Genomic DNA, 25,086 nt, shown 5'->3' on the forward strand with positions numbered 1-25,086 from the left:
TTTAGTGTTTTACAGACCTGTAAAACCCTAAATTCCTTTTAAACCCTGTTCAATTAGCCTAAACCTCTTTTAGGCCTAGTGCTTTGAATTAAACTTTTCTTATACTTCGATTTTTTTAACAATCACTAAGCTAAGTAATACAGTTTGAGTGTTAGCTGTTTTTATGAATATTCAACTGAGTGACAAAAATAACACACAAAAAAACATGATGAATTACAGTAGAGTCCCGCAAACTCGGCACTGGATAACCCGGCAGTCTGGATAACTCGGCCAACACCTGGCTCAGAAAATTTGCAATTTTTTGAGTCCGAGTTAAACATGGACACAAGCCAGCTCAAGTATAATCATTTGCAACTCGTTCTAAGGATTTGTTATACTATATCTGATGACTTAATACTGACTTGTGATATAAATCTAAATGAAAAAGGCGGTTAAAAAGCTTAAAAATTGTATTGCTCTTATTTTTAACTCTAGTTTCCGATAACCTGGCATTTCACAAACTCGGCACCCTTCCAGTCCACAATACGCAGAGTTTGCAGGACTCTACTGTACAAACAGAACTTGAGGAATGTTCCGATATTTGAATGGTTTCCATTTTTAGACTCGTTCTTTCATGATTCTGGATTTGTGTGTCTATGTGCTATTGCAGTCAAGGTAATTTCCCCGACCAACCCCTCCCCCATATTTAGTAGAGTCCTCAAGAGAAAAGTAGGCCTAAATATAATCAGCTAAAATCAACTAATCAACCATCACAAACAATCATCAGCTGATCAACAATCACAAACTACACTCTAATGCCTAATGTGTACATTTCAGAGCACACATATCTTTCATATTTTATGGTGACTAAAATTAAATTGTTAGGTGTTAGCAGGTGCCGTGTGGCAATGAAAAAATAAGGTTAAGTAAATTAATTACTTGCCTTTAAAATATAAGTTTAAGTAAGTTATAAAATTTTTATACAAATCCACTGCAGGCCTACAAGGATTGAAATACCCCTGCCGCAGCAAACCTGCCGACTAAGCGAATTTCCATTTGTCTGAATTGATTTTCAGTTAAATATATTTTAATAACATTAGGTTTAACGAGTACCTAGGTTTGCTGCTACAAGGAAACTAATAAAGTGTGTTTTTGAGGAAAATATTGATAGCTTAGTACAAATTAAATAAATTTGCCAAGTTTGATCAAAATATATCCATAAACAAGCAAACTACAACATTTGACAATATTCTTCATAAGAATAACATGGGAATTTAAAATTTACAATTTTTTTAATTTTCTCCGTTACTAATAATCGAACAAAATACTTTTGTATACTAAATTATTTGTTTTTTTAAGCTCTTTAAAAAGGTCTAAAGAGAAATCGGGAAATTTTGTATTTTGAGGGTCAAAAGTGAGAAAAACCAATTTTTACCCCATAAAACCCCCCGTAAAGCCCCGTTCCCATGGTCCGATCGTGCTGGTTCGCGAACTCATTCAAGTTTATCCCGCTTTACACCTTTAGGCCTAGTGTAATATCCCCAGAGGCCAAAAGCACTATCCTTTAAAATTTTTATGTATACCGTACTGTATTAGGCCAATACACAGTGTGACAATTATGTCTTAGGAATACTTTATAACTTTAAAACAAAAAGATATAAGTTATCTTAACCAAATTTGGCATATCATTACTGGTTATAGTAAGCTACACCACAGTACTAATCCCTCGAGATCACCACCTCATAACCAATGGAGGAATAGAAAATATTCTAAAACATATCGGACAATTCTGCAAATCAATAGCCTTTAAAGTCAATAACACAAAAACTGTTACAAAAGAATTTCCCTGCAAATCAAACTCAAAAAAAGATCCTTTAGATAAATCAAACCCAAACAGATCAGATCATACAAAATGGGAATAGCCTACAAATAGATGAAGACTTAAAATGGGAACACCATATTTATTTCGCAACAAGTACTATCTACATCAATCTATTCCATGAGAAGGATAACTGAGGCTGGGCACACACCAGATGCGGCACGGCGCGACGATTTTCCTTAAGGCGCCTTATGCGACCAGGTTTCTATCATTTCAAGTGGAGGTGCCGCACACATCATCGGGCACGGCAAGGCAAGGCAGTACAAAGCGCCGCACGGCGCTTTGTACTGCCTTGTCAATCTTCGTCTTTCGGGCAAAAGGTTTGAGGCAAAACTATGTGCACATGTACGAGGATCGACACCACGTGAAGTGCAGTGACAGCACCTGTCGAAAGCAGTGCAACTTCTCAGTTGAGTTACGTCTTGCCGTCCCGTGCTGTATGCAGAACTTCAACTCTTCTCTATCGGGCATGGCAAGACGCGGCGGGTGCTGTATTAGGCGTGCGGCCGGCCTAACCTGACCGACTTTATTACAACCAAAATTGCCTACCATGCACTTATAAGATCACACCTCCGTTTTGGAATTGTTGCTTGGGGCGCAGCAAGCACAGACCTTTTTCAATCAATTTTTATACAAAAAGAAGCAATAAGAACCCTAAATAATCTCCACTATCAAGAACACTGCAAAACATTCTTTGTACTTGGTTGAAGTAATAACTCAAGCAATAAAACTTAATCCCACAAAACGATCTGAAACACATAACTACAACACCAATAAAAAAAAACTATCTAAATTTCCTGCAACATAGACTAGAAAAAACAGCAAAAACCCCAACTTATAGAGGGATGAAACTTAACTACTTACCTACAGACTGAAAAAAATCACTACCCAATTGAAAAATTATCTTCTCAAATGCCCCTGCTACAGCTTAAATGAATTCCTGGATGACCATATATTTAATGGAAGACAATAGAAAACAGAATCTACAAACAATAACACCAGAAAATGAGAAAACAAAGAAAAAGATGACGCCTCCCCCAATCTTGATGACTGCGGAGGAGAAGAACAGCAGTAAGTAAGTAAACTGTTTGTGTACAAGGTGATTGGATGTCACCTATTGGGGACAACCCATAGGTAGTAAATTGAAAACCATGATGGTAAGCATAGGTTAATATGTAGGCCTACATCAAATTACAGATCTTGTTGAACTAAAACCATGCCGCAAACAGGACCTCAAATGGACAATTGAGTCACAAATGACAGCTGTTCAAAGATTTATTGAATTTGAAATGCTCTCACCCTACCTCCTCAGGTCGCTAGAAGGCGGAAAAAAATCATAAACGTTGGTATAGGTCGATATCCACATCAAATTAAAGGTCTTTAATAGTGCATTTCAATGTGAATTCAATGAACAAAGCCATTTTGATGTGACCAAGGTAAATAAATACCTCCGCCACAGCAAACCTTCAGACTAAGCTAATTTCCATTTGCCTAATTGACCTAATTCCCATGGTCCGATCAAGCTGGTTCGCGAACTCGTTCGAATAAATGTAGGCTTACACGTTTTTACCAAATTTAATCAAAATCGTATCATTTTTGCTTCAGTCAATCGTGCTAACGGACACATATTACAACACATATTAAAATATATGAATTTGAACGGTTTGGCCTCTAGGGAACTCAAAACAATAAAGTTAATTGGTCCCAGGTCCAGGTCTCATCATGAGTACTACAGTACCTAATCGCTTATTCCCTATATGGGAAATTCGCTAATAATTACACTAAAATGTCTCCTTAAAAATATCATATTTATGAATGAGTGAATGAATGAATGAATGAATGAAATCGTGTGTAACAAAGCCTCCATTTATTCCTTTATATATATAGTGATAAAAATATACTCGTAAACAAGGAAACAACAACAGTTTACTTTTTCTCCACAAGAATATAATGGGAATTTTTAATTTAACACTAATACCGAAATCCCGGTCTGACAGGCCCACAGGAATTTTCAAAAACGCATGTTGGCAACACTGTTAACTTGGTAGATTCCATTCCCCCAATACCTTCCCCCCTTTTCCTCCCCTACCTATTGATATATCATTTGTTCATTTTGCATGGGTGCCGTGACCTTGAAAGGTCGTCTGTTCATAACATGTCCGTCTCAGAAGCCCAGCGTTAGTGTATTTTAAAGCGGGGTCTCACAGACCGGGGGTTTCGGTTAACATCAGCCTAGGTGGGGTTTCGGTATTAGTGTTAAATTTTTTTGGAATTTTCTCCGTAACCATTAGGCGCCTAATAACGCTTCAATATACTAAATTATTTGTTTTTTTAAGCTCTACAAAATGGTTTGGAAAGAAATTGAAGAACATTAATTTGAACGGTTGGTGTTTTTGGACTCTAGGGACCTCAAAACAAAAAAGTAAATGGATCCTGGGCCCAGGTCCTGCAATTTAAAAGATCTGGTGAGGGAAATAAATAAACTTGCCTTATAGTTTTAGCCCTCTTGTTATATTATCAACCAAAAGAGTAAAAATAGTTAAAACTATAATTCATTGAGCGGAGCGAGCGAAGCTCTTATACGTCGACTCTTATGCATTTCGTAATACGCAAACTCCTCCTAGACGGCTGAATCAATCGTTTTCAAATTTTGCGTGGTGATAAAGACCATATCGGTGAGTGCCAACATCTATATGGCGTTAAAAAAGTCTCTCAGGAATCCGCCCCACTGGGTCTCAAAGTTTCAATGTAATCCTTATGGAAGCAGTATTTGACACATAAACAAAGACATATGATCAGCTGTTGACTTTTGAATGCAGTAGATGAAGAAATAGCTGATAGCATTATTCCACAGATATTAGAACAGAAACGGTATGTATCATAAATATAATCAAATGACGACACTAGCTTGAGGTCCGTGACGTAGGAAGTGCTGAAGGAAGTAGTAAAGGTGAGCAGTCTGGAGTGTGGAAGCTGTTTATGACGATTAGATTTATGTATCTGCATTCCTAAAATTCTATGGGAAGGCAGGAAAATGGGTCCGCGACGTAGGAATTGGCGAAGGAAGTAGTCAAGGCGAGTTGTCTGGAGTGTGGGAACTGTTTATGACGATTAGATCAAGGTATATACAATCCTAAAATGCTATGAGAAGGGAGGAAAACATGTCCTCGACGTAGGAAGTGGTGAAGGAAGTAGTCAAGGCGAGCTGTCCGGAGTGTGGAAACTGTTTATGACGATTAGATCAAGGTATATACAATCCTAAAATGCTATGAGAAGGGAGGAAAACATGTCCTCGACGTAGGAAGTGGTGAAGGAAGTAGTCAAGGCGAGCTGTCCGGAGTGTGGAAACTGTTTATGACGATTAGATCAAGGTATATACAATCCTAAAATGCTATGGGAGGGAAGGAAAACAGGTCCGCGATGTAGGAAGTGGTGAAGGAAGTAGTCAAGGCGAGCTATCCGGAGTGTGGGAACTGTTTATGACGATTAGATTAAGGTATCTGCAATCCTAAAATGTTTTGGAAAGGGAGGGAAACAGGTCCATGACGTAGGAAGTGGTGAAGGAAGTAGTAAAGGCGAGTTGTCCGGAGTGTGGGATCTGTTTATGACCATTAGATTAAGTTATTTGCAATCCTATGATGCTATGGGAAGGGAGGGAAACAGGTCCGTGATGTAGGAAGTGGTGATGGAAGTAGTAAAGGCAAGCAGTCCGGACTGTGGGAACTGTTTTTGACGATTTGATTAAGTTATCTGCAATCCTAAAATGATATGGGAAGGGAGGAAAACAGGTCCGCGATGTAGGAAGTGGTGAAGGAAGTAGTCAAGGCGAGCTGTCCGGAATGTGGAAACTGTTTATGACGATTAGATTAAGGTATCTACAATCCTAAAATGCTATGGGAAGGGAGGAAAACAGGCCCGCGATGTAGGAAGTGGTGAAGGAAGTAGTCTAGGCGAGCTATCCGGAGTGCGGGAACTGTTTATGACGATTAGATTAAGGTATCTGCAATCCTAAAATGTTTTGGAAAGGGAGGGAAACAGGTCCGTGACGTAGGAAGTGGTGCAGGAAGTAGTAAAGGCGAGTTGTCCGGAGTGTGGGATCTGTTTATGACCAATAGATTAAGGTATTTGCAATCCAATAATGCTAAGGGAAGGGAGATAAACAGGTACGTGACGTAAGAAGAGGTGAAGGTAGTAAGGTGAGCAGTGTGGAGTGTGGGGACTGGAAACCGTTTGTAGCAGTTAGATTAATGTATCTGCAATGTTGAAATGCTATGAGAAGGGATGGAAGCATGCCCACGACATAGAAAATGGTGAAAGAAGTAGTAAAGGCAGTGCGGAGTGTGGTCAATGTTTGTGGCAATTAGATTAACGTATCTAGATTAGTAAAATGCTATGGAAAGTGATGAAAACAGGTCAACAATGTAGGAAGTGGCTTAGGAAGTAGTAAAGTATTAGCATAGTGTGAGAACCGTCTGTGGCAGTTAGATTAATGTATCTTCAATCCTAAAATGCTATGAGAAGGGAAGGAAACAGGCCCCACGACGTAGGAAGTGGTGAAGGAAGTAGTAAAGGATGGCAGTGCAGAGTGGGGGAACCGTTTGGGCAGTTAGATAAATGTATCTAATACTTAAATGCTACGAGAAGGGAAGGAAACAGGTCTATGACGTAGGAAATGGTAAAGGAAGTAGTAAGGCTTGCAGTGCAGAGTGTGGGAACTGTCTTTGGCAATTACATTAATGTATCTGCAATCCTAAAATGCTATGGGAAGAGAGGGAAACAGGTCCACGACGTAGGGGGTGGTGAAGGAAGTAGTAAAGGTGAGCAGTGTTGAGTGTGGGAATGGATTAATGTATCTGCAATGCTAAAATGCTATGGGAAGAGACTGTAGATTGTAGGTTAAAATGATTACAATGCACGAATCGATACATGCAATCGTTTACAATAGAAATTTACAACTGAGTTGACAACAGCTGGTTTTTACTCCATAGAGGCTAAAACGATTTTTACTCCCTAAAGAGTAAAAATGCTACTTTAGACCCGCAACGCATGCATTAAAAACGATTGTTTTTACTGCAGTATGACAAAAACAATATAATATGAACCCTTGATGACTCCGCTCAATTTTGTGGATGCCCCTGCGAACGCCACCTAGTATTAAATACACAAGATTAACATGTAGGGATAAAGGATTGTATTGTATAGATGGGATCACATCATTTGTCCAAGTTTTCAACCGTCCGAGTTTGTAAAAAATTACAAAATATTAGAAAAATCAGTTGTCCAAGTTTCATTTGTCCGAGTTTTGATAAATAACTAATAATATTTAGATAAATCAAGTGTCCGAGTTTTTAACTGGCCGAGTAGAGTCAACATAAAAAATGTGACACCACGCGCCGAGACTGGCGTCTCAGGCGCCTGGTCAGAAGCCGTTGTAAACCTCTTCTGCGAAGAAGTCGGGCATTGTGCGAGAGCTCCTCACAGGACCGGGCAGAGCAGGACACTTCGAAAAGACGCCCGCCAGGTAGAACTTTCTGCGCATACGCGGTCACGTGATCTATTCTCTCACGGGCTAATTTTGATATGGATTTTTTATATTTACAATGGATTTTTTTATATTTACAACTGATATAATTTGTATTGTAACATTTTATACGACTATACAGTGTTTACTACGGTGGTTACTAAATACTTTAATTTGGTATTGATACTGAGGAGAGAGACGACCAACATATATATCTTAAGTGCCTTAGAGTTTCAAAAACCGCTCCTCTGGAGGTATGATTGTTTTAATTTTTTTTTTTAGTTTTGTTTTCTATCCTGCTCCCAAGTATAAACTTGAATTTTAAAATCGGCTCAAGGCTAGGAAATAAAAATTCCTATATTACTTTTCAGGTTTATGGTGGCTACAGTTTTTAATTGACGTGCCCTGCCTAGTTCTGTGTGTGACAGCAGCTTGACAGGGCAATAAGTCAAGCGTCTTGTCGTGCCTTGTTGCGCACCGCCCTACCCGGTTCTGTGTGTGGTTGGCCTAATGAAACTAAATGGAAATTTTGAGTTTTCATTTAGTTTTATTCTCTAGAAAAAAGACTTACAGTAGAACCTCTTTAATCCGAACTAATTGGGACCGGGGGTAGTTCGGACTATTGAATAGTTCGGATTACAGAACATATTGTTGTTTTTACATAACAATAGCTAGGGAAAAGTGAAAAATGCTTTATAAAGTAAAATACGGTGTTTATTTAATACAGTAGTAAACATAGGGAATAAACAGTACTGTACATAACAATTGAAATAATTACGGTGTGTATATCAATAAATACAGTATCTAATAAAAAACTACTGTTCTGTGTATAGACTACAGCAATGAGGCGTTCGGATTACAGGGGTTCGGATTAAAGAGGTTCTACTGTACCTAGCTTTTAGGCCTTAAAAATTTGTTTTTAATCCACATCTATGCTTTTTTTACTTTGGATGTTGAGGTTAGGCCGTTCTATGTCTAATTGCACTGTACTAGGAGGGGAAAGAATTGACACAGTTTGGTACCGAAAAGGAAAAATCCATACCAATTTATGAATCATAATGAGGATTATGGTAGGAAAAGGAAAAAATAATCACCTAACATCATTTAATTGATATATTATGCCCATATAATTCATTAACATAAATCAGTTAGACATAAACAAAATCGTAGTTTGAAAACAAAATATTAAAGCTTCTTGAGCGTTTAATACGTTTCTTCAGTAAAATTTAGCAAAACTGGTTGTTAAATAAATAGCACAATAGTGTTCGCCTAAAGAACGGTACAGTAGAAAACACTAATTACTGCGTCGCCGTGACGGATGGCTTGTGATTGGTAGGTTCCGTGGACTGGATGGCCTCGAGAGTAGCATATGGCAGAGTTGCACTAACTGTGATTGGAGGCATGCCAGGCAGGGAAATCGGAGTTGTTACTGGCATCCCTGGTATACTCGGTTGTGTGATAGCTGAAAAAAAGTTCAACAGTTATAACTTCTTTGGTTTCATCTCACTATACCACAGTTTAATGGAAATGAACCTATATACCAAGTAAAATACAGACAACTTTGTTACAAACATTCAGTAAAAATAAATGTATTATTGATACTACTGTATGTTTATATACCTACCAAAAACTCAGCAGTATTGAATGCTGCTTTGTTTTGCAATGATTTTTCTTACTTGAGTAACAATGAAAGTATGCAGAAGTAATCCTGTTTATGACAACTGTTACAATTTACTTAACAATAAAAAATACTTTTTTATAAGAAAAATAACAAAATTGAATTCACCCCATGCTGATTATTATTACTTTATTTTTAAAATTATTTAGGTATTTTAGCATTTACTTGGAAACATTTTGTTCAAGGAAAAGCTCTAGGCTAGGATTTTGGATTGTAGAATAAAGAGGATTTAACTTTCTCTACACGATGAAGTCCCCAAGGGGTTGAAATATGTGTTCTGTGTGTCTTCTGTATGTTCTATGGGCTACCTGTACTTCCTCTGGTAAGCTAGCTGCTATCGCCTTTGTTTTACAATTCAAAATTTACATGAAAAAGAAGTTCATAACGAAACAAGACCCTCAAAGACCTGATTTTGCTTTTATTACTGTGATAAGGACAGAAACAGATGATTCATAGAAAAACCTGTTAAACTAACCAGTTTCAAAATTCAGGGCAGGTAAAACAATCTCCATTTCTTCCTGGCTACTAACCAGCCGCCGGTAATATTGCCAGCGAGCAGTCTAGTCTGACCCAAAACTAGCGGCTGGTAAATGCCAGCAAGCTGGTGTTTACTAGTCGAAATCAAAAGTCGAACATGTTTAACTTTTTAGCGCTGCTTACCCTCAAATGGCAGTCACGTGACCTCCTTGCTGGTGGCAACCAGCCAATGCGAACTCCTATAAGCTCACAAGCGGCTAGTAAATTAATATGGGTCTAGATTTTTTGTTTTTTATGCAATGTTAGTTTCGTTGTACTGTATTTTATACTTCTTTTTGTGAATATAGAACATGGTTGACACCAACAAGTGGTCAGGAAAACACATTGTAACATTTCTAGATTTTTTCCAAAATTATCCTGTGTTGGGAAGTAGCACGCTACAAGTAGTGACGCTACAGTAGCACGCTACTTTTTTTGTAGCGTTAGATGTAGCTATGCTACTTTTAAGATTTTGTAGCTTTAGCTGTAGCTAGCTACATTTTAAAAGTAGTTGTAGCGGAATTTTAGCTACTTTTCTCGCTACATTTACATTGATTGAGATAGTGTTTTTATCACAACCTTACATGAAACAGCATCTTTCAAACTGAGATTTAAAAAAAAAATTAGGCCTACTTTCTTGGCTTCAAACAGCTGGTCCCAGCAGTTTTATCACCTATTACAACGTTGCATGGACATGGAGGCCATTATCTGAGTGTTATCCACACTTTTGGCTCTCATTTCCTTTATTTGCTACTCTATGATTACTGTCAGATAAAATAAAATCGCTAGATGCAGACCGTTACCGGTGACAAGAGAAGCTATTGAATGCTTGCAAGTGATTGACAGGGAAATTAGTTATCAATTTAGTTTCTTTATTATAGGTATCGATAGTTTCAACTTGGATTTTTAATGGAAACCAACACTAAACCTTAAAATAATGAGAAAACTGGTCTATCAACCATTGCTTCAGCTGTTGATTGTGGTTCATCATCACAAGACCTTCCTTGGTTGGATTACGATGTTTATCCCGACTGTAATTTACATACAATTTTTGTTCTCCAGAAAAGAGCAATCAGACTGATAGCCAAAGTATGGTACAAAAGGTCTTGTAAAGATATTTTTGTTAATTTAAATCTCCTCACTTTGCATGGACTATACATTTATCAATTAATTATGCTTGTGAAAAATGATGTAAAGCACACAAATAAAAATAGTCAAATCCACAGGTACGACACGAGACGGAAGGATGATTTTCACCGTGTGAGGAGGAATTTCAACAAAACTGGCCGAAGTCCTTTTGTGATGGGGTCAATTTATTTCAACCTCCTACCAAACAATATAAAGGAATTAGAAGGCACTAAATTCAAAATTGCTCTGAAGAATTGGCTAGTTAAAAAAAGACCGTATTCATCAAAAATTTCAGATCTAACCGATTCGGCATAACAATTTGGAAAACTACATTTTGAGTGATCTAAGTTGAGCCCAGGTTTGTACACTAAGAGGTAATATTGTTTTATATACATTGAAATTGTATTCTTTTTTCTTTTATTTTGACATTGGTGACTTTTGTCTATGCATTGTATATATATGTTTATGGACAATAAATGAAAAAAAAAAAAAAAAAAAAAACATAACAATTGTAACCAAAAAAAATCTACATACAACATAAAACTTACATAGCAAAAATAGCATAGTTTGCTCCTGCTAACAGCTCTTGTCAAGGACTATTCCTAGGCTACGCTATGCTATTGGATTAATAAGAATACCAAGTTCAATTAATAGGATCGGTTTAGTCCTTGTAAAAACAAGCCTAATATAGCCAACTTGTTACATAGCCAAATAGGCCTACATGTTATTTTTACTTTTCAATTTTCAACATGTTTAAATTAAAAAGCCGATTTCAGGATGAGTTGCTGAATACTGTTTTCTGCACCAAAGTTTGTTGAAGCACAATTTGCCCTATGCATAATGACAATAAAGGACGATTTCTTGACATTGAAAAGTGTTATTCATAGAACAAGTAACTTATCACTATGGTTAAAAGTTATAGCAATGTTGTTTTTAACATTAAAAATAAAGAAATGCAATAAACTCCAATTTCAGTAGGCTAGGATCTGTTACACAAAAAATTATTTTTAAATAATTGTGTTGCAGTTTTATTGGTCTTAATACTTGATATAAGACATCAATCTATAAATGAATGTACATTAAAGAAATAAAATGAGCTTTTAGAATATATTTTGGTTGTATGTCCTTTGAACTTAATGAAATTTACATATAGATGCTTGAAAATAATGTATTCCTAAACGACATGGTATATTAGGTGAGGTCAATACTTCAGTATGATAAATTTTTTTGGGCATCACTCACCTTATTGAAATCACGAGAACGCAGTCCTTGTCATATCACAATCATACACAGTTCATTGCACATAAAAAATATAGTACACAAATAAAAATAAAACTAACAAATTTAAATTTAGTTTTATTTTTATTTTTGTATATTTTTTATGTGCAATGAACTGTGTATGATTGTGATATGACAAGGACTGCGTTCTTGTGATTTCAATAAGGTGAGTGATGCCCAAAAGATTTATCAAAGTTATTTACTATAGTAGGTAAAAACAAAAACAAAAAAAAATAATTTTGTAAAAACAACAAGATGTTAGATAATGGTTCTTTGTAAGATAAAATAGCGTTACGAAACACCAACACCAACAATAAAAGAATAGGCCTAGTTAAAAAATAAACTTACCCGAGGTAGCCATGTGTGCAACAGAAGGCACAACTCCGCTGGCAGCAGCGACTGTATCCACCCCACTACGCGGGGGGAACACATGGGAGGTAGGGGGAGCAGAGGGGAAGGTGGAGGGGGGAAGGTTGAAGGCAGCTCCCAAGGTGGAGGAAGGGACAGTAGGGAGGCCTCCAAGCATGGCAGGATGTGGGGAAGGAAACATACTGGCAGGGACTACAGGAGGTGCAGTGGGTGGTGGGGGGAGAGGGGAGGTGTAAGGGATGGGAGAGGGTGCGGGGAGGGATGATGTCACTGGAGTAGAGTGGGGAGGCACATTAGTCGTCACCGGGGGACTCGCACCAGAGATGTTCATGTTACCCAAGCCCTCAGTGACTTTCTTTGTCTGCTCATTCTGGAACAGGAAAAAATAAAACTAAAACCCTTAAAGCCATGAGTTTTCAAATGTTAATACAGTAGACCTCGTTTTATTTAGAGCCAAATCATACTACTTCCAGAAAAACAGAATCATCCAGGCACTTTCCAATAATCTTCACTTCACTACTGTTTTATTGTTTCTTAGTTACTTTTCAATTATCTTGAACTCTTGAACACTCTTGAAAAAATAAGAAAAACTGTGCCACCATACAGTGTATTTTAACTGAGTTTTATTTTCAGAAGTTAGCTGTGAAAAGTATCTTTTTGACAACTCGTATACAGTTTGTTTCCAACATCAATTTGTAGTATATAAATATATTTGTTAACAAATATATTTAAAGTGGAAACCATATTTTTGCCAAAGTACCATTAGACCAAGCAGTTTCGATTTAATTTATTAAGCAGTTTGGTGATTGGGGTTGGGACCTTTAGAATTAGATCATTAGTAAACTTCTATTTATGAAAAGTTTCTGTAAAAATATCTCTAGTTAAAGAGTATATCAAACACTAAAGATGTGTGCGTACAGAACAAAAACCGTAATGAACTAATTAGGTACAGTGGCGGATCTACCATATGGCCTTCAGGCTTAAGCCCCCCCCCCCCTTGGAACTTACACTAGATAAAACGGGGCTCCTCAACTTACACTGGATCATGCTAGATAAAACGAGCTCATCTCTAAAAAAAAATAACATTTTTGAAAATTATTATAAAATAAATGTTGGGCATTAGTTTTGTGTACATAAACTTAAATGGGCAGATTTAGGTTTATATTTTATACAATCTTTGTAATTTAAAATGAAGCTATCATCCGCTAGAGGCTAGAGGACAATATTAAACTATCCGACTTCTGACTTGTAGTAAGCAAGCGTTGAGCTCAGCGGATTTTGACATGAAATATGGACGAGTCCATTTGTATAATCGAAGGGGACCGCGACGCGATGAACTCATCCATCTCTCCTGTCAAAATTACTGCTACTTACAGTAATATCTAGTGTCTGTTGTCGCTGTCACTGTCACACGTCCGTCAGTGCTCGCACTAGTTTCTAATAGTTTGGTGGTTAAACATTCATTTTACAGTTGTGTGGTCAATCAGATAAGTGTGATGGTGTATTTTGGTGTGGGTTTATAAATTGTTTTTGATTTTTGGCTTATAGTCGTAGTTGTTCTGTTTTTCTTTGTGAAAATGGAAAGATTTTCCTAATAAATTATCGCGTTGTTAAATTTTTTAATTTATTGAACCAGCAAAATTTAAGTTGCATAGAAAAAACGAGACTACTGTCACATCAAAAAGTATAAATACTCCAGTTTGAGCTTTTATTGCAACGTAATCAGTATACTTTGAATAATACAAGTTACATTATATTTTTTACAAATATATTTCTCTGTATGTAGATGTTGGTTTCAAATTTATTCTTTATGCAGTTTCAACTCAGCCTTCAGCATGTTAAATGAAAAAAGTACAGGTTTTTCAGCACTTTTCTAACAACGGGTGACTTTAACATTTTATAACAAAGAAACTACTGATCTAATCATCATGAAATTTTGAGAGCTTTTAGAAAATATACTTATAAAGCATATGTATACATTTTAGGATTTTTCATCAATTAAAAAAAAATCTTCTGCTTATTGTAATGGCTTTTTATTTCAGGAACGGAACAAGTAAGAAACTACGATGAAAGCTTTAATTAAAGCGCTTCAAAAGATACAAATGAAAAGATCAGTTACACATTAGCTAAGTGGTCTTGAATAATTAAAATATACGTATAAACCGTAGTTGAGCGCCAGCAATCTGACGTGGTTTTATACGTGGTTTCTTAATTTCTACTGCGTCAAATAAATAATACATACAACACTTGACACGGACCAGTAAGTTCGGTTCTTTAGTAAACTTTATAACCTTCATATTAAAAAAAACAAAAAAAAACACTTAGTTAAAAGGTAAATTTGACATCATGTTCTTCTGAGTTTTAGCACAGCTTTGGTGTTTGAAAAATCAGACTAAGCAAACAGGCCACATATCAGTTGCTGCTTTTGAGTATTCCTCAGGATACTCAAAACATTTAGTTAGACAACATGCTCAACCACTTACCTGACTTGGGGAGATGAGTGTAGACGCAGGGGTGCCAACCTCAGGAATGCCTCGGATTGGTATCCTATGCAGATAACCATAGCCGATACCACAGCCTAGGCTGTAAACATACAGTTCACAAAATTTCAATTCAGGAATGAGTTTGTGACATTGTTACAGCAGAACTCTAATAATTATTCAAATCAATTGGGACTACCACATTCAGATTGTTGGATTTTTACCAAAATTCTGTGTATTTTACAGAAAATAGGTCTAGTTGAGCTTATACTATTGTGATTGCGAACCCAAAACGCATTCTCGTTTAAAAATTCACGCTTTCACAGCAACTGCGGAGGTCGATTATGCTTTTTCCAAGACCGAGGGTTTAGATGAAGATAACAATCACACAAAATTATGGTTTCCGTGATCCTGAGAGACGATAATGTCTACACAACAGTGGAATAACATGTATTATCCGTAGTTTGTTGAAATACGAATAACTATTGTTCAATAATACCCTATACGAATCAGCACTTAACTTGGCCTAAAAAAAGAAATCTGGACTAAAGAGCATATTACTTCCTCTAGCAAACTTTTATTTCAGCAGGAAATATTATTACATTTAACACAATTTAACTACAAGAATCATTTAAATTAATCACCAAAGAAATGTTAAGTTTGTGGCAAAACTTCCCTATGGTTCAGAGTTACACAAGACCGTAAAACACAAAAGCTTCAAGTCTATAATGTTAACACATTCACTAATTAGGCAATATCCAATGAGAATCTGAGAAAAGTCATCATTGGCAGCTTTTCAACAGTTAGAAACAAAGCCCAGCCTTACTTGATCTTAATAAAATAATGAAATAACAATCCCTTGGCCTTAATAAAATAATTGAAGCTAAAAAAAGAGGTCCAGGACTGTAAAAAGGCTATATTCCATTTAACGTCCACTGTGTACTACAGGACTCGAGGGAATATGCGTGCTAATAATATTACTGAAAACATTGTACTTATTGTCATGTGGGTTATGTAAACTGACCTAACGACTATGGTGAAGGCATCAAATCTTATATATTAAAAAAATTTGGTTTTTCTTTTCCGAGTTTGTTTGGCTCTTCTACCCGACCGATTTTCATGATTGAGGTCTCAAATTGAAGGTATGCACACACAGATTTGCCATCAAGCATCGACATATAATTATCTATAGTATTACTCGGTTTATGCGTAAACAAAATTTGCCCCATGTATTTCTTATGGGAGTTAAATTTGGTTTTTCTTTGCTGAGTTCGTTTGGTTCTTCTACACGACCGATTTTCATGATTGAGGTCTGAAATTGAAGGTATGCACGCACAGATTTGCCGTCAAGCAATTTTTGGGCTTAGTAGTTGATGAAAATCTTTCATGGAACTCCCATGTTGACCATGTTGTAAGCAAAATTACATCTGGAATTTATGCAATTTATAGAATGTCTAAATTTTGTTCAGAAGATATTTTGAAAAAGCTTCATTTTGCTTTCATTGAATCCGCAATATCATTTGGCATAAGTGTTTATGGTGGAACATCAAAGAAAAATTTGGATAGAATTTTAATTTTGCAGAAAAGAGCAATAAGACTAATGTTAAATTTAAACTGGGATGTTTCCGTACATGATCATTTCTTAGCCATGGGTATAATGACTGTGTACGGCATTTATGTTTTCCATACCGTTCTTTTAACTAAAAATCTTTTGTCTGAAAGTATGTTACCTAAACTAGGGGATAACCACGAATATGGCACCCGGCATAGAAACAAAATTGCTGTTGGTGCCCATAGATTGGAATTTTATAACAAAAAACCGTCATGTGCTGGAAGAAAATTTTTGGAAGGGCTTCCAGAGTGGTTGAGGAAAGTTGATGATTTAAAAAATTTAAATCCCAGCTTAAAATATACTTAACACAAAAAGTACTGTATAATTTTGATGAACTGTACAGCTGATATTATGTTGTAAGTTTAAGTAGTTTAAGAATTTTGACGCCATTCAATGTACATACTTGTATGATTTATGAATAAAGTTATTTTCAATTCAATTCAATTCAATAATTATCTATAGTATTACTCGGTTTATGCGTAAACGAGATTTGCTCCCCATGTATTTCTTATGGGAGTTAAATTTGGTTTTTCTTTGCCGAGTTCGTTTGGTTCTTCTGTAACGTGCCGTTTTTCCCGCTCGGAATATATGCGCTATTCCGTAGTTAAAGCGGGAAAGACGTCACCAACTCTCGCCAGCGGATCGCTCAAGTCGGCGTGCTGGGAAGTTTCCAGGGTTCAGATAAAAATAATGTATTTGATTAACTTAACAACCTAGCACAGGTACAGATTTGTATATACGCAAAAATGTAGTGTGAATCAGGTGTGAACTCAGTACCGGTAACCAACAACGCTACTGTACCATCATCATCGTTCACACCTGGGAACAGCTAATTAAATTAAATTTAAAAATAATGAAAACCCGTTCAATGAAATTTTGAAACAACTTAATGTTGCAGTTTCGTCAACCTCAAACACTTGGAACTTACTTAGCTGAATATACTTAGCGTGCTCTACCCGACCTCGTGTTTGCACGACCTGCCGAGACGGGTTCAACTTTGCCCGCTTTGCCGCAGCAGTTCAACACCTACTGAATATCCCGGCAAAATATTCGCTAAAACCCCGTCACCCTCAATCGATATTGTAAACACAATATTTAACGATGTATTTATACGTATTGAATCTTTATCGCCACCCACGGGTGCCCTAGCATACGCTAAAGCGGACTTATACAGGTTCGAACACCCGTCAAAGACCCTACCGTGTGTTTTATGTCTAAAAGAATAAAATGAGGGTTTATCGCTAAATAATAGTACACACTACTAAGAAAATCTGTGAATTACCTGTATACGCCAGGGATCTTCACTAAAACACACTACGCACACGTTTAGCAAGATCACTAATCGTTTCAAAGCAAGACACGTCCTAACGCTGTAAATCGCAGAAATAGAATGTCCCTTGCATCCCTAGGATAGGCCTGAAACAACCTATTTACCTTACCATGATAGTTTTACCACTATCACCAACCAGGTAAGGAATAGGCCTACTGATAATTAAATAATAAATATAAAAACTTAACCCCTCTATAATTTTGACCCATTACACTTCTACACGACCGATTTTCATGATTGAGGTCTGAAATTTAAGGTATGCACGCACAGATTTGCCGTCAAGCATCGGCATATATTTATCAATAATCCCAATCAGCTTATAAGTAAACAAAATTTGCTCCCCATGTATTTCTTATGAGAGTTAAATTTGGCTTTTCTTTGCTGAGTTTGTTTGGCTCTCCTACCCGACCGATTTTCATGATTGAGGTCTCAAATTGAAGGTATGCACACACAGATTTGCCATCAAGCATCGACATATAATTATCTATAGTATTACTCGGTTTATGCGTAAACGAAATTTGCTCCCCATGTATTTCTTATGGGAGTTAAATTTGGTTTTTCTTTGCCGAGTTTGTTTGGTTCTTCTACACGACCGATTTTCATGATTGAGGTCTGAAATTTAAGGTATGCACGCACAGATTTGCCGTCAAGCATCGGCATATATTTATCAATAATCCCAATCAGCTTATAAATAAACGAAATTTGCTCCCCATGTATTTCTTATGGGAGTTAAATTTGGTTTTTCTTTGCCGAGTTCGTTTGGCTCTTCTACCCGACCGATTTTCATTATTGAGGTCTCGAATTGAAGGTATGCACGCACAAATTTGCCATCAATCATCTACAAATATTTATCTACAGTATTACACGACCAAAACACATAATTTGATTTATTTTATAATTCTTACTGCAAATTAAGATATACCTTTACCAGTTATAAATTTATAATCCTATATATTTTAGTCTAAGAACCTTCAGTTATATACTGGCTTTCATTTAAGCTATTAGTTATTCATATCGGACGAGTTTCAAGCAAACGCAAGGTGAATAACCAATATATAAATTATTTTTCATAATGTTTTAATATGGTTAAAAATCAATAGCTCTAGTATTGTTCCTGTTTTTCTATATGTTTTAGACACAAAATAATCAGTAAATTAGAGGATTTAATTTGAGCTAATGATCGTTTGAATCAGTTACGCTCAAGATACTCTGTATTACTCAATTTAAAATTATAAATTTGATTATTTCTCGGATATAATAATTATTTTAACGCTGCGGAGCAGCATGGGTCCTCTAGTTAAAGTTTACTTTTCTCTGTGAAACTTACTTCAGTGCCTTGATCAGAGTGCCAAGGACAGTTCATGCAAACCACCTAACAATTAGTATTAGGCCTATGTTTCCTGTAAAGTTATTAACAAGCCTTTTTCTTTAGACATGTGCTGGACGGTAAACGTTGAATGGAGTACAGCTTTGTTACTGATGCAAACCAGCTTTCTTTGTGTGTTTATACTTTTTACAGATTGATATTTTGATTTGGATTCTGACTTCGGTATGGTTAAAATTAGAATACCTATAGTAGAAAAATAGCAAAAAGTTAGAAGCGTTTCTGATGTCATTTATTTGGAATTTTACTGCAGCTGCAGAAACTCTTTTTACTTTCTCCTCCTATACCATGTATATGGAGAAAGTATTTTTTTCATAAATTTTTTCCAGTTTGAGTTTTGACTGTTTTGAGTGGATGTATCCGTTTTGGGTCCCCCCGAAGTAATGCCTGTGTGTGTATGGGTGTGTGAATGTGTAAGGAGCCTGTGGTCCGATTTTGATGAAATTTGGCATGTAGGTACTAATGGTAGGCTAGCTCTAGTTTTTTTAAATTTTTTTGAAATATTGATTTAAAATGGTGATTTTTCCATAAAAACCCATAAACTAATAGAAAAATCTAATTTTTAAAAAATGGCCCAAACGATTTTGATTTAGTTTTAGTAGCCTATGTTGTAGCCCATAAATTCTGAAAAAAAAAAAATGGCATAATAACTCCAGTTTTTACTGTTCAAAAGCTAATTGTAACTTATGTTATTTTCTTATAAGAAAAAATCGAGTTAAAAAAAATAAGACGGTTTTTATTAAAATTTCCATGTTATGATCCTTATAATTATACTGTAAAAATTACGGTTCAAAAGTTATTGCAACTTTTGTGATTTTTACTATAAAATATCATAGTTACTCTCATCGCTTACCCATGATAAAGGTTGTTAACACGCTAATGGGAGAAAGTGTGTGTCAGATGTCTGGTACTGTTTACCATACTTTACACATGGAATACCCTATATCACCATTTTATACAAGAGGGTACACTGATGTCTGATATAGATGGTATCACTGACCTGCCCTCCCCTCCCCAGCCAGAGTTGGGTGTGATAGCCACCTCCCTGCAAGTGTCCATCTCAGTGTTGTAGACATACAGTTTGAGCGCTCGGCCCTCGTGTGCCTCGATCAGTGTGAACAGGTCTTCACTCTCATGGAGTACTGAGTCAGCTCCAATGATGTAGTCTGAGAATGCATGCAGGCCAGCAGCCTCCGCCGGGGAGTTAGGGTGCACTTCCTGTAAGCGATCAGCTATTTTATTTTGATATTTATACAGATTACTTAAAGAGTTTAGTTATATTAGTAGGTGACTTTACGGGATCATTCCATAATTCCAAGTTATTTTAATTCCAATTAGGCTACTATTAGTATTAGTTAAAAAAATATGATTCTTTCTGATCAGAACTCCTTTACTAAAATGTATTGTTATTCAAAGATAATTTAAAACAAAACAAAAATCACGATTCCAAGTGCTCCCTATTTATAGTGAACTAGTTGTAAGTCCGTTCTATGTACGGGGATCTTTTAATAAGTTGAAACCTTCTTATATTCAGAACAGGAGTTGGTTTGCATATTTAGTGTGCATTTTTCCAAATGTGCTGGCAAAACTGTTACCATATAGGAATACATATAAACCTTCGTAAATACATTATCCGACAGTTTCAAGCCAAAAGGAATGCTTTGCAATTAAATGTCACCCGATCTTGTTAGTCCATATTTTATATCCAATGATAAAAAAATGTTATATAGATCTATGAGGCATAGCCCTAAGGTAATTGATAGTTGAAAGTTGCTTTTTACACTGGTTAAAAGTAGCTAAAATACTACTTCAACCTCACCATTGCTCACTTTATTCTGGTTCAAATTTTCATTAACAAAGGTGCTCTTGTCTTTTCCATGAAACACTGAGAAATAAGGACATTAACCAACAGACATACACACAAAAATTCAGAATTGAATTAGGGAATTTGCTACACTTTAACCAAAGCAAAGTACATACAATATTAGTATTTGGAATTTTTGATAGTGTAGTCAAATTTTATGATAATCGTATTTAGGTCTACTTATCGTGCAGTGATAATGACGTCTGTAATGACAATTTATATTTGCTTTGCTTAGTTCAAAGATGGCTCGAAATAGTGTTGAAATGACAGCATACTGATAATTTACATCAATATCACTACCTACTTCTTCAGGATCATCAACCAGCCCTTCAAAATCATTTAAATCTTCTTATAATGCGCCACGTATATCACTTTTGATTTTTTACACTAAAACAATGATAAACGTAATAAAACACATCAGTCATCGGTGCGAGGTTAACCAAGCTGTTTACAAATACGCACAACAGTGCTTCGCCGTAAACAGTGTTTGTGTGTCGAAAAATTGACACAAAATACTACACAAAGTGTGTTATGTGTCGATTTTTCGACACATAACACTCGGGGGGTTAAGGAAAACATGTTTTTTTTTATTTTTCACCATAAATCATAACAAAAACAAACTTTCATAATTATTTGCAAATCTACACGACCTAAGCTTTTCAACGACCCATTAATTAATAAAATCGGTCCAGTAGAACTCTAGATTCAGTTGTACAAAGATTTTTAAAACTGAATTATATATAGAATAGATATTTATGTGTCCGTTAGCGCGATAACTCGAGCAAAAATGATCCGATTTTGTTGAAAATTGGTATAAGCATGTAAAGCAACATTTATTTGAACAACTTCACAAACCAGCATGATCGGACCATAGGAAAGGGGTTTATGGGGGGTTTTATGGGGTTAAAATTAATTTTCCTCATTTTTGACCCTAAAAACAGAAAATTTTGCAATTTCTTTCCAAACCGTTTTGTAGAGCTTAAAAAAAAATAATTTAGTATATTGAAGCTATATCAATATCAATATCAATTATTTAAGATGGGGACGCCACTATTAGTCCAGTCAATAAAGGGATTGTAGAGGACATGGAGAGGGGGAAATTTTTTTTCTGCGGGAATGTGTTCGGGGTAGTTAGAAGGTAAAAATACCAAAAGTCCCCGCCCCTGGCCCTGCTGCTTCAGCGGGGGGAGGGGGGGAAAGACCCCATTTTTTAGTTTTTTACTTCTACACTGAAAACCGTGCATCGTACGGAAAAAATGTAAATTATAAAAAGAAAGATGATAAAATTCTCTACAAGAATGGTCATATTCATTTCTTATGTATATGCATTAGTTTTAAAGATATTTTCAAAATAAGATAAAAATTATTTTCTAAATTGATTTTTCAGAGGTTTTCTTTTTAAATAAATTCATATAATCTATAAGCCTGCCGTTGTTTTACACTAATAAGGATAGAAAACAGGTTTTGGAGCACAAACCTATATAATATAATATATCCATCGTATATATTGTGTTAAAAATAGTTTTTATAAATTTAAAAAAGTTTTGTATATTTGTCATGGAAACAAGTAATTTTAGCATAATTATTACACTAAAAATGAAAACTATTATGTTTGCAGCTACATTTGTCCAGGTTTATTTATAACAACTACCGAAACCAAGACTTTTAATACTATTGTTCGTGATCTGACTCACTTGGGACGAGAGGGTCCGACTTCTGTCCCAAAAACAGGTGCCATCTGGAACTGGAACTGAGAACCACCATCTAGGACATCTCCATCATTCAATTCTTGTTGATAAGACTCAATATTGGCTATCGAAGTGATAATGCGGTGTAGGCCTATATATTCTTCATCTTCCTCATTCATCAGAATGGGTATTCCATGTAAAAAGTTCCCTTAGCAGTTCTGGCATAACGGCCAACGAGGAACAATTAATGGACATTTCATTGCATGCACATCTTTTATTGCTACAATCTTTAGTATATTTGCAAAAAAACATTCTCAACATTTCTCGTGGGTTAGGTGGTTCGTTGGTTAAAAATGGGAACAGATTACCTTTTTGCGCTCCCAGCCCCACATTTTTGAGGGTAGTTGGTAGTTGGTTTTCCAAACAGAGTTGTCCTTGATGAAATGATACAAATGATGAAATGTCATATATTTCTAAACTGACAGCAATGTTTTAAAATTACCCACTCTTCCCTGAAACTCAAGACATTATGTCAATAGCATCTGGGGTTGTAGGAGATGAATCTGTTAACTGTTACGATGCTCTATTATGTGGTCAGCAAGTAATTAATCAAATGGTAATCATTTTCGGACAACAAGCTGTCACGGGAAAATATGGCTCTCCCTTTGTCTTCTGTGAGTTCAACCATTGATATTGCAATGATTAAAATGTTGTAGCAAAACCTTTAATTCTGTTTCAAAGGATTTGTATAAGTTAAAAAAAGTTATCAAGATTTAAAGGATTGTTACGATTTGAACTTGCTCCGAACTTGCTCCGTTTCCATTTATTTATTGAGAGTAGTATGATAAAGACCAAAAAGGCTGCTCTGTTCAATACCATAGCAATAAAAAAAACAGCACGAATATGGTAGACCAAGAAAGACGCTACAGATTGGAAAAAGTCAGTAGCAGTGGCGGTCCCAGCATTTAATTTGGAAGTTAAAGCATAATAACGTATAGTTTTATAGTATTTCAGCTCTAAAATATCTTCAAGCTACTAGTATTTATGTTAGGTTATAAAATATTTTGGAGAGGATACACCCCCCCCCCCCCCACACCAGGGACCGCCACTGGTCAGTAAGTATTCATTTGAACAGCGACACCGAAATTATAGTAACCAGGAACAGTTAATCTCTTAAAACTAACAGTGTCACATGCGAAATTTGTGCATGCAAGAAAATGTCCAATTGTTTCCCGTTATGCCAGAACTGCTAAGGGAACTTTATACATGGAATGCCCATTCTGATGAATGGAGAGGATGAAGAATATATAGGCCTACACCGCATTATCACTTTGATAGCCAATATTGAGTCTAATCAACAAGAATTGAATGATGGAGATGTCCTAGATGGTGGTTCTCAGTTCCAGTTCCAGATGGCACCTGTTTTTGGGACAGAAGTCGGACCCTCTCGTCCCAAGTGAGTCAGATCACGAACAATAGTATTAAAAGTCTTGGTTTCGGTAGTTGTTATAAATAAACCTGGACAAATGTAGCTGCAAACATAATAGTTTTCATTTTTAGTGTAATAATTATGCCAAAATTACTTGTTTCCATGACAAATATACAAAACTTTTTTAAATTTATAAAAACTATTTTTAACACAATATATACGATGGATATATTATATTATATAGGTTTGTGCTCCAAAACCTGTTTTCTATCCTTATTAGTGTAAAACAACAGCAGGCTAATCGATTATATGAATTTATTTGAAAAAAAACCTCTGAAAAATCAATTTAGAAAATAATTTTTATCTTATTTTGAAAATATCTTTAAAACTAATGCATATACATAAGAAATGAATATGACCATTCTTGTAGAGAATTTTATCATCTTTCTTTTTATAATTTACATTTTTTCCGTACGATGCACGGTTTTCAGTGTAGAAGTAAAAAACTAAAAAATGGGGTCTTTCCCCCCCTCCCCCCGCTGAAGCAGCAGGGCCAGGGGCGGGGACTTTTGGTATTTTTACCTTCTAACTACCCCGAACACATTCCCGCAGAAAAAAAATTTCCCCCTCTCCATGTCCTCTACACCCCTCTTTTGAGCCTTCATTGACTGGACTATATGTGCGTATTTTAACCCAAATATGAGTGAAGGATGAGTGTAGGATGAGTGGCGCGATCTTATAGTCTTGTTAGTGACTAAGGCCGATATGTTCCTTAGACACAGCTGTTAATTAATAGCCCATACAGCTAATGGCAACTAAGGGACCTACAGTTTATTGTGGAATCCGAACCACATTTTTTCCCCGTAATTAACAAATTATTAGGATAGCATTGCGGATAGTCGTAGTACTCATTAGTGCGGATGTTAATCCACACCAGGGAGCATTGCATCC

The 25,086-nt window shown here is 36.0% G+C and overlaps 1 protein-coding gene across 1 annotated transcript in view; it reads right to left on the reverse strand.

Annotated features, from left to right (window-relative positions):
- Window positions 1-8,478: 8,478 nt before the first annotated feature.
- LOC128983435 (Golgi reassembly-stacking protein 2) overlaps window positions 8,479-25,086 on the reverse strand; it is a 39,696-nt gene continuing 23,088 nt past the window's right edge. Inside the window, exons 4-7 of the mRNA XM_054402728.1 lie at window positions 20,155-20,372; window positions 14,832-14,931; window positions 12,328-12,718; window positions 8,479-8,841 (exon numbers count right to left, since the gene is read on the reverse strand). Of these exons, the coding sequence (XP_054258703.1) occupies window positions 8,678-8,841; window positions 12,328-12,718; window positions 14,832-14,931; window positions 20,155-20,372 (873 nt within the window). The 3' untranslated portion in view covers window positions 8,479-8,677. The remainder of the gene's footprint in view (window positions 8,842-12,327; window positions 12,719-14,831; window positions 14,932-20,154; window positions 20,373-25,086) is intronic.

Source organism: Macrosteles quadrilineatus, unplaced genomic scaffold (assembly GCF_028750875.1).
Source record: "Macrosteles quadrilineatus isolate MER2022 unplaced genomic scaffold, UCM_ALF_1.0 Scaffold_1__1_contigs__length_201487025, whole genome shotgun sequence".
Classification (NCBI taxonomy): domain Eukaryota; kingdom Metazoa; phylum Arthropoda; class Insecta; order Hemiptera; family Cicadellidae; genus Macrosteles; species Macrosteles quadrilineatus.